The sequence below is a fragment of the Hemibagrus wyckioides genome, linkage group LG24 (genome assembly GCF_019097595.1).
Source record: "Hemibagrus wyckioides isolate EC202008001 linkage group LG24, SWU_Hwy_1.0, whole genome shotgun sequence".
In the NCBI taxonomy this organism is placed as follows: Eukaryota; Metazoa; Chordata; class Actinopteri; order Siluriformes; family Bagridae; genus Hemibagrus; species Hemibagrus wyckioides.
The window spans coordinates 17,784,956-17,802,819 of NC_080733.1; the positions used below are offsets into that span (position 1 = coordinate 17,784,956).

General features: G+C 44.7%; 2 protein-coding genes across 4 annotated transcripts in view; one reads left to right on the top strand and one right to left on the bottom strand.

Annotated features, from left to right (window-relative positions):
* The window catches only part of mfsd13al (major facilitator superfamily domain containing 13a-like), an 8,894-nt gene extending 2,498 nt beyond the window's left edge, over window positions 1-6,396 (bottom strand). Inside the window, exons 1-6 of one of the 3 annotated variants that reach the window (XM_058378028.1) lie at window positions 5,969-6,396; window positions 3,368-4,090; window positions 2,813-2,967; window positions 1,523-1,606; window positions 659-799; window positions 1-573 (exon numbers count right to left, since the gene is read on the bottom strand). The exon at window positions 1-573 is cut by the window's left edge and continues 206 nt beyond it. In XM_058378028.1, coding sequence (XP_058234011.1) covers window positions 522-573; window positions 659-799; window positions 1,523-1,606; window positions 2,813-2,967; window positions 3,368-4,090; window positions 5,969-6,124 — 1,311 coding nt within the window. In that variant the 5' untranslated portion in view covers window positions 6,125-6,396 and the 3' untranslated portion in view covers window positions 1-521. The remainder of the gene's footprint in view (window positions 574-658; window positions 800-1,522; window positions 1,607-2,812; window positions 2,968-3,367; window positions 4,091-5,968) is intronic. The other 2 variants (XM_058378029.1, XM_058378027.1) reach the window with 2 other exon arrangements.
* Window positions 6,397-6,639: 243 nt separating this feature from the next.
* Window positions 6,640-16,617, top strand: cdr2a (cerebellar degeneration-related protein 2a). Its single transcript, XM_058378167.1, has 5 exons — window positions 6,640-6,907; window positions 9,742-9,854; window positions 11,710-11,858; window positions 12,136-12,306; window positions 15,453-16,617. Exons 1-5 carry the CDS (start codon window positions 6,829-6,831, stop codon window positions 16,195-16,197), a joined length of 1,257 nt encoding a protein of 418 aa, XP_058234150.1. The 5' UTR covers window positions 6,640-6,828; the 3' UTR covers window positions 16,198-16,617.
* The last annotated feature ends 1,247 nt before the right edge of the window (window positions 16,618-17,864 follow it).

The window sequence follows — 17,864 nt, forward strand, 5'->3', positions numbered from 1 at the left end:
CATTCATTTGTTCATCTTCACTACATGCTTTTGAAGGCTTCTGTGATTCAAACCAAGTAAGGGAGGCGTGGCCTCTGTGAACCACTCCCACTACAGTAAGCAAGTGTGGCCTAAGTGTCTAAGACAAAGTCTCAGACTGTGTAAGGGAGGCGTGGCCTCTGTGTCTCAGACTGTGTAAGGGAGGCGTGGCCTCTGTGTCTCAGACTGTGTAAGGGAGGCGTGGCCTCTGTGTCTCAGACTGTGTAAGGGAGATGTGGCCTCTGTAAGGCAGTGCTGCTGAAGGAGACATGGCCTCTGTTTCTCAGACAAAGTAAGGGAGGTGTGGACTATATGAATCAGACAAAGTAAGGGAGGTGTGGCCTCTGTTGATCAGACAAAGTAAGGGAGGTGTGGCCTCTGTTGATCAGACAAAGTAAGAGAGGTGTGGCCTCTGTTGATCAGACAAAGTAAGGGAGGTGTGGTCTCTGCCAGTTCCAGTAATAGAGGCGTGTCCTCCTCCTCCACATTATTATTATCTCTAATTAAAGAGACAGTTTACACAGGACTGAACCAGCTCTACATCTACACAGAGACCTGAGGAGCAGGAGAGACATCACACCATCACACACCAGCTTCATTTCCATTTCTTTCTCTTTAGAAGATCATTTACGAGCTTTACCCCTGATCCGTCACGTTCCCGTCCTTCAGCTCCTCGTAGCCGTACTGATTTAAAATGGAGACCACCAGCATGGGCGCTAGAGACTGGGCGGGTTTAGTGAAGAGAGCGTTGGTCCCGAAAACCATCGAAGAAAGCGGAGAGCTAGACAGGAGAAGAGAGTTTACAGTGAAATCACATGGGTTTATTTCTCAATATAATAATATAATAATATTACACTGAGAGAGATTCAACTGCTTTCTTTCTTTCTTTCTTTCTTTCTTTCTTTCTTTCTCTCTCTCTCTCTCTCTCTCTCTCTCTCTCTCTCTTCCTGTAATCGTCAGGAAGCTGTTAGGCGTGTCACGTCGTGTAATTAACTATTTCTGATGAAGTCGGACGAGGTTTCAGATTTAAAACCGATCAATCAAGCGTCATCCACACCCTGCCCGCTCCCTCATTAATAAACCTGCCTCAGGTGTAATTAACTCTCATGAGTGTGTGTGGATTTACACAAGAACATGAGTCATAGATAAATAAATAAATAAATAAATAAATCTTGAATCTAATAAGGAAATCAAAGGACACAAGCTAGTACAAGCAGCTAGGCGCACACACACACACCTCGCTCTGTTCATCACCATCAACATGTAACACACACACACACTCAACAGTCAGGTGTGTTAATAATCAGGGTGTGTGTTAGGTATCCTAATACACATAATATGATAATGACACTAATAACAGTGAATCACGTAATGAGGTTTAATAAAGGTACGGTGCAACGACACACCAAATCTAATCAATTTTAATTAATTCAGTTTTATTTATATATAGAGCTTTAATGATGGACGTCCATCTCGGAGCATCCAGAAGTGGGCGGCGCCTTACCTGCGCTTGTACTTCTGCAGGTCCGAGTCGATGATGTCAGCCAGAGGCAGGTTAAAGAGACTGAAAGCAGCTTGGACCAAAATCCTGCATAGAGGGGGGAGGGAGGGAGAGAGAGAGAGAGAGAGGGAGAGAGAGAGAAGGGGGGGGCAGAGTGAAAGGGGGGGTGGGGGTTATATGGGTACATGATGGTTATGAACAGAGTGAGGGGTGTGTATGTGTGTTTGTGTGTGTGTGTGTGTTACATGTTGACGGTGATGAACACAGCGAGGTGTGTGTGTGTGTGTGTTACATGTTGACGGTGATGAACACAGCGAGGTGTGTGTGTGTGTGTGTGTTACATGTTGACGGTGATGAACACAGCGAGGTGTGTGTGTGTGTGTGTTACATGTTGACGGTGATGAACACAGCGAGGTGTGTGTGTGTGTGTGTTACATGTTGACGGTGATGAACACAGCGAGGTGTGTGTGTGTGTGTGTGTGTGTGTTGCATGTTGACGGTGATGAACACAGCGAGGTGTGTGTGTGTGTGTGTGTGTGTTACATGTTGACGGTGATGAACACAGCGAGGTGTGTGTGTGTGTGTGTGTGTGTGTGTGTGTTGCATGTTGACGGTGATGAACACAGCGAGGTGTGTGTGTGTGTGTGTGTGTGTTACATGTTGACGGTGATGAACACAGCGAGGTGTGTGTATGTGTGTGTGTGTTACATGTTGACGGTGATGAACACAGCGAGGTGTGTGTGTGTGTGTTACATGTTGACGGTGATGAACACAGCGAGGTGTGTATGTGTGTGTGTGTGTTACATGTTGACGGTGATGAACACAGCGAGGTGTGTGTGTGTGTGTGTGTGTGTTACATGTTGACGGTGATGAACACAGCGAGGTGTGTGTGTGTGTGTGTGTGTGTGTGTGTGTGTTACATGTTGACGGTGATGAACACAGCGAGGTGTGTGTGTGTGTGTGTTACATGTTGACGGTGATGAACACAGCGAGGTGTGTGTGTATGTGTGTGTGTGTTACATGTTGACGGTGATGAACACAGCGAGGTGTGTGTGTGTGTGTGTGTGTGTGTGTTACATGTTGACGGTGATGAACACAGCGAGGTGTGTGTGTGTGTGTGTTACATGTTGACGGTGATGAACACAGCGAGGTGTGTGTGTGTGTGTGTGTGTGTTACATGTTGACGGTGATGAACACAGCGAGGTGTGTGTGTGTGTGTGTGTGTGTGTGTGTTACATGTTGACGGTGATGAACACAGCGAGGTGTGTGTGTGTGTGTGTGTGTGTGTGTTACATGTTGACGGTGATGAACACAGCGAGACAGTAGTAGTGTCCTGCCCCGAGCAGCAGCATGGTCACTGCGCCTCCTGCTTCCACAGCGAAGGTGATGAGGATGATGCGGTAATACCCTATCACATGCAGCAGATCCTGACCACACAACACCAGCAACTACACACACACACACACACACACACACACACACACAGCAAGAGTAGAGTGAGTGAGAATAAAACATTATTTTGAAATAAACTTTAACCCACAGCACTGCTGACTTCTGGATGCTGATTGGTCAGAAGATGATAATTCATTTTCTTTCACAGTAAGATCACAGGTTTCATTCATTCATCTTCTTTCTTTCTTTCTTTCTTTCTTTCTTTCTCAAAAGTACAAACTTTTGCTCGTCAGTGTTGGACTGTAAGCTGCTCTGCTCGTTTATTTGCTCTGACACAGTAACTCCAGCTGTAATTAAACGGATGACTGGAATTGTTTTCACGCTTCCACGTCACATCGGAATTTCACCTAATTACTGAGTTTAATTAAAGTTAGCACCTGGGGGCAGTTAAATCACCTGGGGGCAGATAAATCCAGCTCCGTACATGATGCTCTTGGCCAGCGAGGGCAGGGCGTCCGGCGGGATGAGGTGGTCGGCGAAGATCATGGCAAAGTTGTTGAAGAAGGCCAAGAGGAAAACCTGGAAGAAGTTCATGATCACGAAGAGCTGGAAGTCTCGATTGGTGAGGATCTGCTTGGTCATGGTTGTCACGGCGGCAAAGGACAGAGGCTGCTGCTGCTGCGAGCTGGCCTCCGTGACCTTCGCGTCGAAGCGGCTCTCGCTGTGGAAACCCGTGTAGACCATGCAGGCGCATCCCAGCAGTGCCACCAACACGCAGAACACCTGGAAAGCGAAGAAGTTGTCCATGTTCTGGGAGACCAGGCCGCAGAAGAGCACGCTGGACGAGCCGACCAGAGACGCCACCTGGCTGTACTTAATGAGCCTCAGCCGGACCTGGTGGTTCTCCGAGATCTCGGCGAAGAGTGCACACTGGGCCAGGAGTACGAAGGTCAGCATGCCGTCGAAGGCGCACAGCGTGATGACCAGGTGCATGCCGCTCAGCCAGTCGCCCGCCTCGTACGATCGCCACGGGAACCAGGCCAGCAGGAAGGCCAGGCTGTAGAACGGAGCGCCATACAGGATGGACATCCGGCGCCGGGAACAACAGGGAATGCGGGAGTTGTCCTGCAGGTAGCCGAAGAGCGGGTCGTTTAGCGCGTTCCAGATCATATACACCACCTGAGCAAGACCAAAAAGGGGATTATCAACACGAGCATGGAAAAACAAGGACTGGGAATATTCTACAGGATTCCGATTTCAAGTAAAAACAAATGCTTCGAGACTTCAAGAGCTTTTCCATACTTTGGAATAAGTCTTAATTTAAGGAATATTGGCAACAAGGTTCTTGCAAAAGGTCTAGGAAGTCTGGAAAAATATATACACACACTACTTGTTTCCGGAAATTTTCACTTCGTAAATTCTTTGGAAATATCCAAAGTATGAAAATGAAGAAAAACGTATTAGGAATTTTCATCCATAAATCTGATTTTTTTTTTCCAAATGTCGCCTCATGAGGAAAGTCTGGGAAGTCTAAGGGGAAAAGCCTAGAATTTCCATTTTCCATATTTTGGGAAATTATTATAATAAGGGATAAATTTCTAAGTCTGATTTAAAAACCTCGTGTTTTTCTGTACATCATAGTTTTCCTGTGCATGTCGAGGAAGTCGGGAAAAACTCCCTAGAATTCCCATTTTCAATCCTTTGGAAATTTCCCACTTATATTACATTACAAAACTTCATATGTGTGCAAATGTCCTAGATATAAAAAGAAAAAGAAGACTGTTGGAGAAGCAGAATTTTGTATTTTTAAGTCTAATGTAAACTTTGTGCAGGTCTGAGAGGTCTGGAAAAGTGTAGAATTCCCAAGTCGCATGCTTTACCAGACTTGTGAAAGAACTCTGTAAGGGTTCTGCCTCAGGCTTTGTAATTAAAACCAGAGTAGTCAGCTGGGTTGCAATCTGCCAAACCCAAAACCTGTTGTCTGTCATCTCTCTAAAATGCATGACATGTTCATGAGAAATGCGTTAAATCTGGGATTGTTCCTCTTGGGGAAACCCTTCCAGTGTCTCCCTATCTCATCAGAGCAGCAAGTTCGTTCCATCTCTTTAGGAAGCGTTGAGACTCGCCGGTCAGGATCAGATCAGATTTCCTCTCACTTATTTACTTTACATTTTACAGCATTTGTGCACTCCTTAGTGCTTTAAAGTTTCCGTCAATAATCTCAACGTTCCACCGGAACGTTTTCATTCAGTATAAAGAACTGAATGATGCTCTGTCTGTGTGTCTGATCTAAAACCTGTAAAAGTCTGTTTAGCTTTCAGTGTGTTCTAGACGTGTGTTTTTCCCTCTGTTGGAGAACCTTACACAGAGTTTTCCTGGTTGAAGATGAAATCTGAGCTGCTTTTTAGATGAACAAGCACTCAGAGAACATCTCAGAGAGCAGAAATGGGTTTGATCTCAACATTTACTTTAGAGAAACTAACCTGGAACTTTTCTATAAATATATTGTCCCTAGTAGTCTAGGGAAAAAGACACAGAAATCCTTCTGAACCACTACAAATTCTTCAAGTCCTGAGTGTCTACTTTCATATGAGCTTCACATTAACCCCCATCTGTAAACTTAAAGATGATTACAGAGCGTCACTGTGAGGGTTTCTGTGAGGAGGTCAGGGTTTTTTTTTTATTGGGTTTTGATATCAGCATCATTGAGGAAGAAAAAATAATAATAAGTGCACCTTTACCTGTCAGACTTCCTGTTCACGATTCTTTAAGTTTGTGTCACATTTTTTTTAATTCCAGACAATGATGTGATAGATAGATAGACGGATAGACAGACAGATAGATAGATAGATAGATAGATAGATAGATAGATAGATAGATAGATAGATAGATAGATAAAAAAAATCTAAATACTAGAAATTTAATTAAAAATGGCATAAGAGATAAGGAAATGTGCAAAAAAAACTAGGATTAAGAAGAGAACTACACTGAGATTTTTGAGAAATATGATGCTGATGATGAAGATGCACCAGGTAAAAAAGAAAACAGGTCACTCACCTGGGACTTGTGGAAAGCTCCTTCTGATATGTTGTACTTGTTCAGGAACAGCTTCACGTAATAAAAACTAAAAATGCTGTTCATCATACTGGACCCCAGTGTGGTCATAGAGTAAGCCACAGAGGCCGGATGTGTGGAGAACCTCAACACTTTCATGATGATTTGTTTATTAGTAAATAAATAAATAAATAAATAAATAAAAGAAAATAAACAAGACTTCCAACAAGGCGGAAGTAACTTAATGCAGTAAAAAAAATGCAGCACGAAAGAAAATCCTGCAAAAAAATTCAATTCAATTACTCCTGTCTACACATGATTAACACTTTTTATTCAATAACGTGGAGTATAACTATCGCCGAGCGCGTGACAAAAAGAAAATAAACCTCAAGAAAAACCTCTCCGGTGTGTCATTGTGTACGGATATAGGCGTTGGGGGAGAGCTAAACATGAGTCACGTGACAGCAAACTCGCGCTCTGATTGGACAACCATCCTCCCTTCGTTCGTGATCATTGGGTCCGCGCTCCCATTGTTTGAATTCCAATCCGCTCCATGTTCCCTACGTAGGCGCGATATCTGCCGCGCAGGCTAAGGCGTTTTCGAGTGCACTACCTAGTGCTCGATGAGTTGATTTGGAACGCGGCGCGTGTTCGCGTCCTTGCTTATGGATGGGGTTTTGCCACGTTGCCGCAGATTGCAGAACAACGCCACCGGGCGTGTTTTCTTCCTCTTCTCCGTGACACCAGCTTCACACAAAGTGACCCAAATGTAGAAAAGGTGTTCCACGGGTTATAGAGAGATCTCTTTGTAAAAAAAAAAAAAAAAAAAAAAGGTGTGCGGTGGGGAAAAAAGAGAGAAAAAAATGCTTGCGGGTGTGATAGTGGAGGAGGAATTCGATAAGGAGCAGGAGCTGTGGTACAGCCGGAAGGAGCTCGAGCACGGTGAGATGCTTGAAACATGCCTACATTTTAACACTCACCCACGTCTAACACTGAATTATACAATTTATTACACATTTATATTTAATAAGATATCTCTGACGCCTTTTATCAGCCATAAGGTCCTAAATATAACATCATTCCCCTGTACATTCACATTCCCCAAGTATTTCGTCTAAAAATCTTTTAAATATTCACATATCCTTACATTTATTCATCACTCCTTATATTATACCTCATTTTTATACCTCTATATCCTATTTAATACGTTTCTTTTTTATTTAATTCAGCTTTATAACACATAACGGACAGAATAAACGGGATATATATGTATTTGAATCTGGTTAAGATATCTTACTCATTAGGAATTTGTATTATTATTTTGTTTATATGTGTATATGATGAGACATATATGCATATGCGGTTTAGATGCATAATAAGTAAGACGCTAATATTATAGGCTTAAATTATATCCAGATTATGAAGGCTAGTGCGCGTGCTCCCTGCAGAGAACTCAGTATTCACTTTACATCTCTACATCCAAGGGGTTGGTGTGTATAGGAATTCTACATTTAATGCGTTTTAGTGAATTATTTTCAAAGAAACCTAACGCGTTGTGAGGATATAAGAAGAAAACCTTGTTGTTAAAGACGCATATTCGCGCACTAGACAGTGTGTGAGGGCAGAGCCGCCTCTGCAGGGATCAACACTATTCTCCCGTACTCGTTAGTGCGGTAGTATGCGCATTGGAACGTTGCCATGGCCATGGTTCCTAAGCAACGGCGTCAGTGGAAGGTCACGAGCGTGGCAACTGTTTTAAAAATCGCACGTGACTTCCGCATGAAGCGAGTATAGGTGTTTATTTTAATGTAAAAAAGAATATTTATTAATATCAGGATTAACACCACAGCCCCTGCCGAATTAAGTATTTTTATTTTTAAATTAATTAAATAAATAAATAAAAAAAATTCTATCGCAAATTGCAGGTCTATTAAGTTCACGCGCTCGATCGTTTCTATAGCAACAGCTCATTCAGTACGCTTGCGTCATATGATCGTGATATTTTAACAATAAACAGACGAACAAAACAACAACAATAAGTGTTTCACTGTTTAACAAAATTTTAACAGAATTCTTTTAAAACAAGTAGAATCTGTGTTTTTTCTGTAAGGAGATGTTTATTTTGTTTACATTTTGTTATAAAAAAAAAGGAAGGAGTCTCCAGTTTCACAGGGTTTAAATATTTTCTGGGTTAATCAATTTAAAATTGTAATAGTTGTCTGGCTCTGTTCATCACCATCAACATGTAACACACACACACACACACACACACACTAACACAAGCTTTTGATTCACACTCGTGATTTTAAATCACATTTATTACTAGTAGGGTTGCAAAATTCCGGGAATTTTCAAGGCTGGACACTTTCCTTGGGAATTAACAGGAATATTCATTGGAATTAACAGGAATATTTATTGGAATCGGCAGAACAGTGGCTTAGTGGGTAGCACTTTCGCCGCACACCTCCAGGGTCCTGGGTTCGAGTCTCGCTCCCTCCCGCTCACTCTGTGTGTGTGTGTGTGTGTGTGTGTGTGTGTGTGTGTGTGTGTGTAATTTGCATGTTCTCTCCGTGCTTGGCGGGTTCCCTCCGGGTGCTCTGGTTTCCTCCCACAGTCCAAAGACATGCTTCTAGGCTGATTGGAGTCTCTAAATTGCCCGTATTATGTGAGTGAATGAGTGTGTGTGTGTGCCCTACAACCGGTTGGCACTCTGTCCAGGGTGTATCCTGCCTTGATGCCCGATGACGTCTGAGATAGGCACAGACTCCCTGTGACCCAAGGATAGATCGGATAAGCGGTACAGACAATGAAATGAAAAATTTATTGGAATATATGGGAATTAACGGGAATATATAGGAATTAATGGGAATGAACTGGGAATTTGCAAAATTGCAGGTTATCCTATAACAGGGAACTTAAATGTAGTTGGAAAAAAAAAATCTTGCAGCATAATCTTGGTTAAAACGAGCAGATTTACTGCAATTTCAGTCAAATTTCTCCCCTGTATATTCCTCCATCACATGCACACAGCACTGCAGGGCGACTGAGGCCACGCCTCCACATGCACTCTGCATTCCTCCATAACATAATAAACCCACACTACACTAATCTTATTCCATTTCCAGACATTATTTAAATATTTATATCTTGAAGTCAACAACACGCTGGTCATTAAAATGAAACTTAAAGACCTCTCGTCTAACATTCACACCACACACGTCTCCTGAACCCGAGATTTCCACACGTCTCCTTCACACTCGAGCTTCGCTTTCACACACCAGTGTTCGAATGTGAGTGTGAACAAACTAAGCAGATTAGATGAGTGTTTAGTGAAAAAAAAAAAAAAACCCACAGATTCTAGACTTTAGACTTAAGGCTCAGTTTTATTATTATTATTATTATTATTATTATTATTATTATTATTATAGCAATCACTGTCATAGAGAGTTTATATCGAACAAATACAAAATACAACAAATACAAAAGGATGGTGTGTTACATGTTAATGTTGATGAAGCAAGGAGTGTGTGTGTGTGTGTGTGTGTATGTGTGTGTGTGTGTGACTGTGTGTGGTGCTCTTGCATAGGATTTCTGTGACTCAGACGTTGATGTTATCCAGCATGTAGCTCGGTGAATTCCTCTCTGGCCTGACAGGATGTACAGAGCTGTTCATTTAGTGTGTGTGTGTGTGTGTGTGTGTGTGTGTGTGTGTGTGTGTGTGTGTGTGTGTGTGTGTGTGTGTGTGTGTGTGTGTGTGTGTGTGTGTGTGTGTACAGATCTCCACTTGGCCGCAGAGTTGGGAAAGTCTCTGCTGGAGAGGAACCATGAGCTGGAGCAGGGTCTTCAGCAGATGTACTCCACCAATCAGGAGCAGCTGCAGGAGATCGAGGTGACGCTCTGCCTTTTATACGTTTGTTTAAAATTTTAGAAATGGAATGTTTCACAATGCAGAGCCTACTTCCTGTTTCACAGGAAACACTCAATGATTCAGAGTCTTTCAACCTCAGTGCTCAGGTTTCTAAACATGTCCACTACTTTGAGAGAGAGAGAGAGAGAGGGTCAATCCCATCACTTTAACCATCTTCATGTGAGGTTTCTGTATCGCACGTTTCTGTATTCCGTATCCACACGTCTGTCTGGAGGACATTTCCTCCTGTGTGTATATTAAACTCCAGGAACTTTTCCAGGAACTCAGGAAGGTTTTCATGATCTCAGGAACATCATAGGCCTGAACCTGAACCTTTGTTACAGAATTTTGGATTTTTTTTTTTTGGTTTGTTGCAGAATTGTGGAATTCTGTTTCCTTTCTTTGCAGAGTACAGGAATACTAGAAGTCCAGGAACCTCTGTGTTACAGAGACAGCACTAGTAAAATAATCATTGGGTGCTCTAGACTGATTTGTCTAGTCACATGTGAAATTATAGAATCAGTGTTATGATACTGATGGAGTCGGTTGACTGAAGATGATGGACTGAAAGCAGACCGACTCGTAGCTAATGGTTTATTTTCTGCACAATGTGGCATTTGGGGGTTGTAACCGTGGTAACTAGGACTGCGTCTCTGACAGACAGGAGTTTATTTTATATCCATGAAAAACAGCCGCGTGGGCGTGTCTCTGTTAAAGCCTCGTCTGTGTGAGGAAGCAGCTCGGGGAAAAGGGAAGTCTTTTAAAGACCTTAGAGCTTTGACGTGGCAGGAATGTTTTCTGTCCAGTTTTTTTCCTCCATCTCCGTGTGACAAAACGTTTCGTTTGTTTTTGTCTTGCCTGAGTCTCGTATTTCGGATGTTTCAGTGGAATATTTCACTCAATACACGTGACGTCGAAGCCGTTTGGATTACGCATCACTGATTTCACAAACAGGAAACGCAGAGACAGGAAGCATCAAACGACTTATATTAAAGTTTCCGGCTAATAAAAACAGGATTTTTTGACCAGTATTAGATTTTAATCGACTCGACTGTCTCTATACCAAAAACACCAGAGATTATGAATATCCATAAATATGCAGATGTTCTTTCTCGAATATGATTATCGAGCTATGTCGCTAGTTTCTCGATAATTTCAACGACAGCATGCTAACATTGCACTCAAAAACTAGCAAATTTAACCTAAAGAGCTCAGTTAGCTCGCTCTTTAGCATTGGCTAGTCAGTTAGCTGGCACGCTAGTAGAATCCTCAGCCCGTCAGTTAAATAGACAACACACTAAATTAGCTCTCTAGTTAGTTAATTAACCTTAGCGAACCAGTAGCTATTAGCTATGTACTTATTTAACCAATAAGATTTGTTTTGAGCCAATTAGTAAATTAGCTTTCCGGTTCGCTACATCTTGCTAACTAGCTAACTTGGGTTAACCCGCTGTAGCTCTTCTTGTTGACATTATTAGCTTTTGTGAGAGCACACTTTCTTGTTGACAGCAGCCGAAAATATAGTGTTGAAATATAATGTTGCCATGACAACCATGCTTTTGTTCATGGATGTTCGCAAAGTTATAGATAGCCAAAGTAAATAATTTGGCTTGTAGTTTTTAGAAAGAAAAACATACGAGCACACCATCTTCTCCAAACTAATTTGCATATTGGACCCGATTGGTCCAGAGCGGCAGAGCTCGTGTGGTGACATCATTCATACAGCTGGAATCGGTCATGGTACGAGGAAAGTCACAGAGTTTAGCTCTGTGTAAACTGTGTGTGTGTGTGTGTGTGTGTGTGTGTGTGTGTGTGTGTGTGTGTGTGTTTCTCTCAGTACTTGAACAAGCAGGTGGAGCTGCTGAGGCAGATGAACGATCAGCACACCAAAATGTACGAGCAGCTGGACGTGGCAGCACGAGACCTGGAGACCACCAACCACAGGCTGGTGCTGGACAACCGCATGGCCCAGGGAAAGATCCAGAGGTGAGGGGGCCGTGTGGCACGGGAACGAGCGGGAGATCTTGCGTTTGAACCGGTTTGAGCTGGTTGAAAAAGCTGATTTGATTATTACATTTTTTTCCTATGGAGTCTTTACAATTTATTTTTCCAGTTGGAATAACACCCCTCTGCTTTAGTGATCTCAGAGGTGCCAACATTTACGCTCTAGCCATAACGTTTAGCGTTACTTGTCCTCTACATTATTGGTGCATCTGGGCATTAAATCTCATCGTTCCTCTCCCTCCGGCGTTCTCCGTTTCAGCCTGACCGAGACCATCGACAGTCTGCAGTCTCACATGGAGTCTCTACAGAAGCAGGTGGAGGAGCTGAAGGCGTCACAGTCGGAGCGCTCGAGGAGAGAAGGTGCTGAAACTCGCCGCCGCAGCCTCGCCGCTCAGAGCGTCTCCTGCCTCTACGACCTGCACCGCGATACGTGAGTCTACACACGCCTTTCCAGTCTCTCATTCACGCAGTCATCCCACCCGCCCAGTCTCTCATTCACCCAGTCATCCCACCCGCCCAGTCTCTCATTCACCCAGTCATCCCACCCGCCCAGTCTCTCATTCACCCAGTCATCCCACCCGCCCAGTCTCTCATTCACCCAGTCATCCCACCCGCCCAGTCTCTCATTCACCCAGTCATCCCACCCGCCCAGTCTCTCATTCACCCAGTCATCCCACCCGCCCAGTCTCTCATTCACCCAGTCATCCCACCCGCCCAGTCTCTCATTCACCCAGTCATCCCACCCGCCCAGTCTCTCATTCACCCAGTCATCCCACCCGCCCAGTCTCTCATTCACCCAGTCATCCCACCCGCCCAGTCTCTCATTCACCCAGTCATCCCACCCGCCCAGTCTCTCATTCACCCAGTCATCCCACCCGCCCAGTCTCTCATTCACCCAGTCATCCCACCCGCCCAGTCTCTCATTCACCCAGTCATCCCACCCGCCCAGTCTCTCATTCACCCAGTCATCCCACCCGCCCAGTCTCTCATTCACCCAGTCATCCCACCCGCCCAGTCTCTCATTCACCCAGTCATCCCACCCGCCCAGTCTCTCATTCACCCAGTCATCCCACCCGCCCAGTCTCTCATTCACCCAGTCATCCCACCCGCCCAGTCTCTCATTCACCCAGTCATCCCACCCGCCCAGTCTCTCATTCACCCAGTCATCCCACCCGCCCAGTCTCTCATTCACCCAGTCATCCCACCCGCCCAGTCTCTCATTCACCCAGTCATCCCACCCGCCCAGTCTCTCATTCACCCAGTCATCCCACCCGCCCAGTCTCTCATTCACCCAGTCATCCCACCCGCCCAGTCTCTCATTCACCCAGTCATCCCACCCGCCCAGTCTCTCATTCACCCAGTCATCCCACCCGCCCAGTCTCTCATTCACCCAGTCATCCCACCCGCCCAGTCTCTCATTCACCCAGTCATCCCACCCGCCCAGTCTCTCATTCACCCAGTCATCCCACCCGCCCAGTCTCTCATTCACCCAGTCATCCCACCCGCCCAGTCTCTCATTCACCCAGTCATCCCACCCGCCCAGTCTCTCATTCACCCAGTCATCCCACCCGCCCAGTCTCTCATTCACCCAGTCATCCCACCCGCCCAGTCTCTCATTCACCCAGTCATCCCACCCGCCCAGTCTCTCATTCACCCAGTCATCCCACCCGCCCAGTCTCTCATTCACCCAGTCATCCCACCCGCCCAGTCTCTCATTCACCCAGTCATCCCACCCGCCCAGTCTCTCATTCACCCAGTCATCCCACCCGCCCAGTCTCTCATTCACCCAGTCATCCCACCCGCCCAGTCTCTCATTCACCCAGTCATCCCACCCGCCCAGTCTCTCATTCACCCAGTCTCTCTCTCTCTCTCTCTCTCTCTCTCAGTAGACAGTAGAATGGTGAGAAGGTTATTGACTCTCTCTCCTGCTCTCTTCCACACTCTCCTCACCTGACCCACTTCTTACATTCTGCTCGACTGGAGCCCTAGAGATAGGATAATAATCTTAGATTCATGCTGGTGAAGTCGTTACACATTCTAAAATTTGTGTGTGTGTGTGTGTTTTTTAATTTAATGTTTAATTTTCTGTCTTGGCTTAATCTTTTATTTTTTGTAACCTAACAAATTGACATGATAAGGACATAACCGAGGCACGTAACTCGTTTTCAGACAAAACCCTTCACCCACTTTATTTCCTCCTACGCTGACTGGTGTGAAGGTCAGTTCCTCGTTGCTTCCTGAAGCGTTTCCTCAGGAGCTAAAGTCAGCCCTGGTTATTACGCTGCATAATCACGTTTAAGCTCCTGAAACGTTCCTCACAGACGTGAGTGAGACTGTTCACTCCATCAGCTGCTCTGGTGCTCCATCTAATCTTCATCTCTTTCTCAAACCAATACAAAACCTCTGACCCGTGCCTGAGCCTCTGTCCTTCACAGGACGTTTACCGTGACCTTCAACAAGAGCAGGCCAGGTTATTTACTCAGCTCATACACACAGAGTAAGAACTTTTCCTGCTGATCTTCACTCCCTGCTCCAGTGCAGTATGACCCCTCACACCTCCACACACCACTTCTCCAGGTTTTATCCCAGTGAGCAGTTCTTTTTTTAAGTGATATTTCCGGACGTTCCGCCCTGATGCTTTTTATAACCGCAGGAATATTTCAGGATGTGAGGCGCGTTTCCGTTAAAAGAACAGCGCTGGGTTTTACTTCCTGAGAGAAGGCATTCTTCTGAATACAAGGAACTGAATTCCAGAGTGGCGTCAGACTGGGGTACGAGCAGACTGGGGTACGAGCAGACTGGACACTGAAACCCTAAAGGAGGAAAGGAAAAGGAATACACGAGAAAAACGGATAAAAGGAGTTAAACACGTGTCTAAAGGCGAATAGATTGGGATAGAAAAACAAAAACGCCTCCATCTTGGCTTGGGTTTTTTTTTAGTTGTGGTGTCGCACCCTGTCGTCTTCACCCATCTCTTTGTTGTTGTTTTGTGTTGTTTTTTTTTTGTTGTTGTTGTTTTTTTAATCCTCAGGAATATTTAGGGATGAAGCGGTTCCTGTTAAAGTTACTGTTTCTGCCAAAATCCAGCTGAACATCTGAATAATACAAAACAAAGAGATTAAAATGAGTGACACATTAAATATATGTGCTGTCTGTCTGTCTATTTATCTGTTGTTCTGTCTGTCTACTCATCCACTAATCAATCAATTTATTCATCCATTCTGAACATAAATCTGTCTGTCGATCTATTTGTCTGTCTGTCTGTCTGTCTACTCAGCCATTAATCGATCAACTTATTCATCTGTTCTTAACATAAATCTATCTGTCGATCTATTTATCTGACTCTGTATATTTCTCTTTCAGTATATTCGTCTATCTACCTATTTATCTATCTGTGTGTATGTCTGTCTATCTATTAATCTATGTCTGTATATTTATTTGTCTTTCAGTATATCTATCTATCTATGTGTCTGTCTGTCTAGCATCCATCATCCTTAAATTGATCAACTTGTTCAACCATTCTTAACATAAAAGCAGTCTGTGATTGTGTGTGTGTGTGTGTGTGTGTGTGTGTAGGCGTCTGAGCTCAGAGAGCCTCAGTGATGACCGCTCGTGGTGGACATTGGACGGTGGTCTGGTGGAGGAGGAGAAATCGTCGCTGCAGCGCGCACTGCGCAGTCTACACACCCAGCTGGGCAGCGAGCGCGAGCGGCGGGAAGCGGCGGAGAAGGTTACGGAACTGGCCGAGAGGGAGAACCGAGCTCTGGAGGAACAGCTGGCACAGCTGGAGGGGACGCGGCGCCACCAAGCCGAGCTGGAGGCGGAGGTGGAGGAGCTGCGCCAGTTGTGGCGCTCTGAAACATGGCGTGTCAGATCTACAGACTCGCTCGTAGCCGACGCCGTGTTCTTCCTCACCGAGGAGAAGGGGGCGGAGCCGGCGGCAGAGGTCGTAGAGGTGGAGGAAGAGGACGGGTCCGAACAAGAGCCGAAGCGCGGGCACGAGCTGACGTGTATACGGCGATCGGAGGCGGTGAGGCACCGCGGCATCTCTCTGCTGAACGAGGTGGACGCGCAGTACAGCGTCCTGAAGACCAAATATGAGGAGCTGCTGCTGCGCTGCCACACCCCCGACCACACCCCCAGCCACAAAGCCGTCCAGACTCCCGCCGCCTGCCTCAAAACTCCGTCCGCCTCCCTCACGGAGGACTCCTACCAGCCCGAGTACAGGGCACTCTTCCAGGAGATCTTCACATGTATCCGGAAGACCAAAGAGGACCTGAATGAGAACAGGGCCACGCCCAGGCTCAATCACGCACTCTGAGCTCTGTGTCTGTGTGAGGTTTTTTTTTTCAGTATTCTCATCAGCTTACGTCCATTTTTTAAAAAACTTTGCACTTTATTTTCTCCAGGACTCGCGGTACTGACCGAGGTCCTGACTGATCCCAGGGCATTGTGGGATATCAGGAGTGTGGTGGAGTTTCTGCACCAGGATTTTAACTTATTTCTTACTTTTTCCAAATTTCACACGTTTTTCCACACGTCTCATTCCATCTTGGTTGTTTACGTTCACGTCAGTCACTAAACATCACGTGTTTGCTCTCGTTCATGTGTACTGTTTCTTCACGTGTGAGATGTGTATACACCTGAGGTCTGAGCTCACTTGGGTCTCAGTGGCATGTGTTGTGTACGCTGCCCCCTAGTGGTCCTGCAGTGTGTGTGTGTGTGTGTGTGTGTGTGTGTGTGTGTGTGTGTGTGTGTGTGTGTGAAACAGCAGTGTTTGACAGATTTAATCACTGCAGCTACATCCAACATCACAACCACACTTCACATCACACACTGATCTATTACTCAGTCACACACACACACACACCATCCAAGCTTAAACTCACTCTCTCTCTCTCTCTCTCTCTCTCTCTCTCTCACACACACATTCTGTCCAGGCTTTAACTTAAGGACCTTATACTAACTAACTAACACACACACACCGTCCAGAATTGAACTCACACACACACACACACACACTGTCCAGTCTTAAGCATGCACACATTCACATATACACTGTTCACACAGGCTTAAACACACACACGCACACACTTGTTGTGTTTAGTGGTTAGTTTGCTGTAACTCACGTCACACTCCTGGTTGTTGCTCTGTTTTGGAGTGTAATTGTAACCTGCAGTGTTTCTCACACACTACAGATATTAATAACAGTCAAACGCTGGCTTTATAAACTGTTATAACGTGGAATCTTGATAAGATGAAGGAGAAAAAACGATTCATCAACACGTCTGGAGTCGCGCCGGGGCTTCACGTAACTCTCACATCTCTCTTCACATCGCTTCAGGAGCTTCACGACGCTTCAGGAGCTTCGTCTCACGCCAGAGCTCCACGTCACACAGGAGATCCATGTCACTGCAGGAACATCATTTCAGGAGCAAGATTGTTTGTTTTTGTTTTTTTTTTGTTTTTTATGCTTACCTCATGAGCTCTGCCTGTGTTCTAACGAACAAACTTAACTGTACTAACGTGTTCGGAACTTTCTTCCCGCTCTGCACTTTATTCTATTATTTTATGCATTTCAGGGTTTTTTTTTTATTATTTTTTTTAATTGTATTTATTGTTTTTCTTTTTTTTCCCCAGAAGTGGATGTAGATATAATAAGAGCTTTATTTTATTTTGTTATTTATTTTGTTCCTTTTTTTTTGTTCAGTCACTGTATATTTATTTCTTTTTTTGCGTTTGCGTACACTGAGTCGATGATTTTTCTTCACAGATTTAGGATTTAAAACGGAAAAATAATTTTTGTTCTAAATTTGGTCTATGTTTATTTGGGTTTTTTTTGTCTGATGTTCGCTCGCTGAGTTTTGCACTGGAGATCAGAAGATGAACGGAGAAAAAAAAAAAAAAAAAAAAGTATTTGATTCTGGTGCTAGCTTGTTGGTCAGCGGTTTATTTATTTATTTTTTTCCATGTTTTTTCCTGTGCAGT

Coding starts and splice junctions, on each gene's coding strand:
- cdr2a (XM_058378167.1), top strand. CDS start 6,829: ATGCTTGCGGGTGTGATAGTGGAGGAGGAATTCGATAAGGAGCAGGAG. Junction 6,908..9,741: donor CCGGAAGGAGCTCGAGCACG/GTGAGATGCTTG, acceptor GTGTGTGTACAG/ATCTCCACTTGGCCGCAGAG. Junction 12,307..15,452: donor TACGACCTGCACCGCGATAC/GTGAGTCTACAC, acceptor GTGTGTGTGTAG/GCGTCTGAGCTCAGAGAGCC.